Source organism: Alexandromys fortis, unplaced genomic scaffold (genome assembly GCF_014885135.2).
Source record: "Alexandromys fortis isolate MF-2015 unplaced genomic scaffold, M_Fortis_MF-2015_v1.1 scaffold_235, whole genome shotgun sequence".
NCBI lineage: Eukaryota > Metazoa > Chordata > Mammalia > Rodentia > Cricetidae > Alexandromys > Alexandromys fortis.
This window is the reverse complement of record NW_026068114.1, coordinates 94735-100734: the sequence shown is the minus strand read 5'-3', so window position 1 is coordinate 100734 and position 6000 is coordinate 94735. Positions and strand designations below refer to the sequence as shown.

Sequence of the window (6000 nt, the reverse complement as noted above, 5' to 3'; positions counted from 1 at the left end):
AAAAAAAAAAAAAAAAAAGAATAAAGACAATGTTGTGGTAAGGATGAAGGAGTTAAAAGATGATGAATAAGGAATGGCATTGCACGGTCAGAAGTTTTCCCTGTTCATACAGGTTTGTAAGAATAAGTTGCAGAGGGCTGGAGAGATGGCTCAGAGGTTAAGAGCACTGCCTGCTCTTCCAAAGGTCCTGAGTTCAATTCCCAGCAACCACATGGTGGCTCACAACCATCTGTAATGAGGTCTGGTGCCCTCTTCTGGCCTTCAGGCATACACACAGAAAGAATATTGTATACATAATAAATAAATAAATAAATATTTAAAAAAAAAGAATAAGTTGCAGAGGTTCATCGAAAATATCATGGAAAATAGGAAAGCTGCTTAACAATATTTTATCTATGATTCCCTTTTCTTTTTAGAAGACCATACCTAACCTATAGTGCACAGAAGTTCTGTAAAGACAGCATTGTGAGGTAGCAGTGACTTTAGTAAGGACATACATAGTATGACAGAGACATAGTAAAGCCAAATAGTGCATCTCACCAAGATGTGTTTAATCCCTGGAACCTGCGGATATCACCTCACATGAGAAAGGCTTTGCCGGAGTGTTTAAGGAATCTGACTCATGGAAATCATCCTAGATTATACAGGTGGTGCGGGGAGGCAGAGGCAAGTGGATCACTATGAGTTCAAGGCTAGCCTGATCTGCATTATGACTTTCAGGCTGGCTAGAGCTACACAGGTAAGATCCAGTCTCAAAAAAACAAAAAGAAACAGCAACAAAACTGTTAGGGGTGCTCAGGACTGACAAAGCACAGAAGAGGAGAAGGCACAGAGGTATGCAAAGCCATGTGGTCATGATCAGGGCTCAGGAATGTCACTGCCACCAGAAGCTGGAGAAGGCAAGGGACACTAGACTTTCTGGCAGCATCTTGCTAACATCCATTTGACCCAGTGATACTGATGCTGACATCTGGCCTGCAGAAGAACACACTCTTTTGTTTTAGTTTTTTGAAACAAGGGCTCACATAGCTCAGGTTGGCCTCCAACTCCCCATACAGCCAGGGATGGCCATTAATTCCCATTTTTCTTTCTGCCTCCATCTCCCAGTAAGATTATAGACGTGCACCACCACACGCACTTCATGTCTGTTGTTTATTTCATTACTGCTGTTTTAAGCAGCAGAATTTGTGTTGCTTTGTTATTATAGCCAGAAGAAATTAACAGGGGTGCTGATTCAATATTTCCAAAAATTGTAAATGCGCATACCAGTTTAGCACCAGTGACATTTTTAGAAAAAGAATCTGTCTGTGATTCTGACGGCAAAGGGTAGCTAAGGAGAAAATATCACACAAAATGTGTTTATTATTGGGCTGGAGAGATGGCTCACTGGTTTAAAGCATTACTCTGTCAGAGGACCCGGGTTCAGTTCCCAGCACCCACAATGTGGCTCAAAACCATCTGTAAGTCCAATCCCTGGGGACTCAACACGCCCTTCTGGTCTCTGTGGGCAACCAGGCATGAACATAAAACACAGACATGCATGCAGGTAAGACATCTACATACATTTAAAAAAAACCCTTTAAATCAAGACGAGTACTATAATATCCAGTTTTTTTTAAGAAAATATACAACTTAAGGAACAGATTGGAAGTTACAGAAGCAGGATTAAGAAATAATAATTCATTTGGCTCCCAGACAAGCCCTCTTTCTATTGTACTATCTGCTTTATTGTGGCATTAATCCTCCCATTTTCAAAAGCGGACTGAGCTCTATCAAGATAGACTGAATATGTGCCGTGTTCACCACTACGTCTGGCAAGCAGTCATTGTTTGTTAGATGAATAAATGGAACAGATAAGGCATATAAAGAGTAAGCAATATTGCCAAGATCACGCAGCCACTGTATGACAGGGTCATGTCCCCAATTCAAATTCTATACACTGTGAGATCCAACAGCAAGCCAGGCATGATGGCACATGCTTGTAGTCTCAGGGAATGGAAGCTGAGGCAGGGGACTCACCATGATCTTGAAAGCCTGAACTACACAGTGAGTTCCATGACAACCTGGGCTATATACCAAGACCTTGTCTCAAAAACCAAATCAAACCAAAACAAAGTAGCCAGCACAATAGTGTGTGTGACTTTTGAGCAGGTACGGGTAGGGGAATGGGGAGTGGGAAAGATGGTGGAAATAACAGAAGAGGGAAGTGTTTGTGTATTTATGTGTGTGTGCGCGCATGCACGCACACATGTGTGTGCCTAGACGCTGAGATCCAACACTGGGGGAGGAAAATCTAAGAAGACAGCAGAGGAGATGGTGAGGAGCCTGGAGCCGTCGGGAAGAAGATGAAGGATGTGAAGCGAAGATGACGTGGGAGGTTTTGCCAGATGAAAGAGCGATCTGGACAGCGACCAAAGTAAATCATATTCAGGGCAACAGAACCATCCCCTGACTATCATGCCATCAGTCACAAGGGTATATGGGTCCATGCCAATGGAAGCTTTGCCTATTAATTGAAGCAGAATAAGTGGTTCCATGTGGTGAAGGACTTGGAGCCAAATCAGCAGAGAGCCAAAATCTCCTACAGCACTAGCCGGACACCCAGACTGGAAAGGAGAAACTCAATAATAAGAAGACCGTGGTGGGAGGTGGGGAGACTGAAGGAGAGGCTCACCGCAGAATCTGAATCCGTCTGACTTCTCTTTGTCAGTGCAAGCCCTTTGTTCCCTCATCCTTTCTAAGGAAACTAAAATGGTTTTCCAGGCACCCAGTTTAGACGCCAAACCGGAGACTCTTCAGGGCAGAGAAGCACAGGCGAGAAAAGAGGGGGCATTTCTCTATAATGTTCACCAAATGCCTTCACATTTCCAAGAGGAGCTCTTCAGAATTAGGGTAACGACTGGCTACAGCTACACCCCGAGGCAGGATGTTTCCTTCGGAACTGAACTGACGTAAAAGACCAGAAGCAGCAGGATATGGCTGAAGGCATTCTATCCGTATCCTCTTATCCTCGTTAAACCCAGGAAGCTGTCTGGGAAGTAACTATGGTGGCTCACGAGTTTCAGAAATATGTCCTCTTGTATCCCCAGCGCCTTACAGAGTCCTGGCCACAGCTGAAGTTCAAAGTGGCTCAAGAGTGCAGGGAATGAGGAGTAAGGGACCCATCAGGCATGACGCTAAGTCCATCTGAACATCTATTTCCATTGAAATCTTTGCTTTTTACAAAGATACAAATATTTAAGAGTAGGAGAAAATGACACTTGTTCTTAAGGAAGAGCTTAGTAGAAAATCTGAGCCAACAATCATATTAAGGGCCCATTGTGTTGTCAGGTGCAGAATCGCAATTAATCCGTAGCACAACCCTTGAAGAAACTGTTGGTCGGTGAGGTTATGAGTCCCTTCCCCCAGAGACAGCGCTGCAAGTGACAGGTCTCCAAGCCTGTTCCTGCTGTTTCCACTACAGCTTCCTCAAGAAGGAAGGGTGGAGGGAGGGAGGGAGGGAGGGAGGGAGGGAGGGAGGGACAGCAGCCAGAGCTAGAGGAGGAGGAGGAAAAGAAGAAGGCCGTGCAACTTTTCTCCTATTAAAATAGAAAGGATCCCGTTGCTTTCAGTCCAAGGAGGTCCTGATCAAGCAAACAGAAGTAATGTGTTTGAAATTCCAGACTTAAAGTCTGAGTCACACACCCTTCGCTGGGTGTTCCTTGTCCCTTCAACTCTGAATTTGGGACCAGAATTCTGACAGGAAATTGGTTAACAGTGCTTAAACAAAAACAACAAAGAAAATCCTCACATCCCTCTTCCCAGAAATTAGGCATCTTTAAGCTGGAGGTTTCTTAGCAAAACAGGGTTGCTGCCTGGCTCGCTTCCACAGAATTTAGCACTGAGAGAGCCAAGGCCTGAGATTTATCCTCAATTCCTGGGCAGGGGCCAGGAACACAGAGCCAGACAGACAGAGGCCCGAGTTGTGAGGCTCCAAACTGAAAGATACTAAAGAGAGGCACCGAGTCACAGGAAGCTGGCACGGCCTCAATGGTGTGGGTCCAGATTCAAAGAAGAGATTCATGTGAGTGACTTTTGAAAGCACTACCCCATTCTCCAGCAGATCTGAAGTCGCGATGGAAATCTCCTGGGTGGGGTAGGGAAGATTTGTACGTGAAGAATTACAAAGTCAGGGTTAAGGAGCCGGAGTACAGGAATTGCCTAAATCGGAGAGGAATGAAGGACTGGGTAGGATGAGAAGTGCCGGGGGTCTGAGATAAAGGACGGGATTCCACACAATAGGGGCCGGTTCTCAACCAGAGAAGGCCGTTAAAACCTTAACCCTGCAGGAGTTCTGCTGCTGACAGGAAAAAGTTGAAAAGAAAAGAGGGTAACGTCTGAAAAAAGAAAGGAGTCCGATTCTCTCTCTCTCTCTCTCTCTCTCTCTCTCTCTCTCTCTCTCTCTCTCTCTCTCTCTCTCTCTCTCTCTCTCTGTGTGTGTGTCTCGTCTGTGTGTCTGTGTCCAGAAGGAAACTCCCCAAAAGGAAATGCATGCATGCAAGGGCTGGACGCCAAGCGGAGCCACCGGGAGGACAGTGGAGCCAGCCTCCTGCCTAGAGTGTGTCCCGCAGGAGGCCAGCCCCCCATACTCACCTCGGCCATAGCCCTGCGTGTGCTTGGCGAAGCTCCTCACCACCGCCTCCACGGCCTCGCGCAGCACGGCAGGGCTCCCCGAAGCGCCGGGGGGCAGGGGCAGCCCGGGGGCCCCAGCCAGGAGCAACGGCGGCGGGGGCGGGGCGGGGGGCGGCGGGGCGGGCGGCGGGCCCGCGGGGGGTGTGGCGGAGCTAGTCGGGGCCCCGGTCACCCCCGGCCGCAGCGCTCGCAGAGTGCCTCTCCCGCCGACACCTACGCCGGGCTGCAGCCGCTGTGCTCGCATCGTCTCCATCCCGGCCGACCGCAGAGCTGGACCCCGCAGCTTGCCAGCCTGGCGAGCTAACGGTCCCAGCTATCCCAGTGAGCAAGAGCCGAGGGACTGAGGGCGGTGCCGGGGTCCAGCTGTCAGTCAAGAGCAGGCGGGGACGAGCCAGATGCTATGCCAATCACTGGTGGAGAGGGAGGGAAGGGGAGGGCCCCTGCGCCACCTTAGGCAAATGATTGAGGAAGGCGGAGGCTGCGGGAGCCAATTGCAAAGAGAAAAGGCGATACAGTGTAAGAGGGAGAGCTTCGGAGCATCTTTGGGAATCCTGTGGTAAACGCTAGAAATCCGGCCAGACCCCTGGGGCGGGGCTTGAAGGAAAAATAGGCCTGGATGCAAGACTGAGTAGACAGACTTGTAACTGGAAAGGGTTCTCAGAGCTCATTTGTCAGGTCACACCACTTTCTAGATGAAGATGCGGTTCAAAAAAGGGATGCGACTCTAAGGTCATATACTATTGGTGGTGAAGCTAAAATGGAGTATGCCGCTGACTTTTAGGAGAGCATGCTATGTGGTACACTTCAGTGCACTGTCTTATTTAATAACTGCAAGCATAAACCAGGCTTTAATATTTTATGAACAAGGAAAGTGATGCTCAGGAAGGTTAGATATTCTGCCCCAAATCAAATAGCTAGATGGTTAGGGTGGTTCAGACCTAAGTGTACTGACCCAAGTGTTTTCATCTTTTCACTATGCAACTTTTAGGGATGGTTTTCTGACTTCAGCTACTCACGAAGGGAGTGAAAGTAGAGTGTGTTCATCACTGTACCGAAAGAAAGAGCTATAATACATGCAGAAACCCATCAAACTGAGAAAGTCAGGACATAGATCAGAGGGGGGAACTTTGTTCATAGAACTCAGGCTGGGTTCCAACTTTTGTCCCCACAGACACCCATGCGCTCACACTATAACACACTTTTTTTTGGTTTTGTTTTGTTTTTGTTTTTCGAGACAGGGTTTCTCTGTAGCTTTGGTACCTGTCCCAGAACTAGCTCTTGTAGACCAGGCTGGCCTCGAACTCCCAGAGATCTGCCTGCCTCTGCCTC

The 6000-nt window shown here is 47.9% G+C and overlaps 1 protein-coding gene across 1 annotated transcript in view; it reads right to left on the bottom strand.

Annotated features, from left to right (window-relative positions):
• Positions 1-5016, bottom strand: part of Lix1l (limb and CNS expressed 1 like) — a 22782-nt gene extending 17766 nt beyond the window's left edge. The window contains exon 1 of the mRNA XM_050124769.1: positions 4633-5016. Coding sequence (XP_049980726.1) covers positions 4633-4924 — 292 coding nt within the window. The 5' untranslated portion in view covers positions 4925-5016. The remainder of the gene's footprint in view (positions 1-4632) is intronic.
• Between the last annotated feature and the right edge of the window lie 984 nt (positions 5017-6000).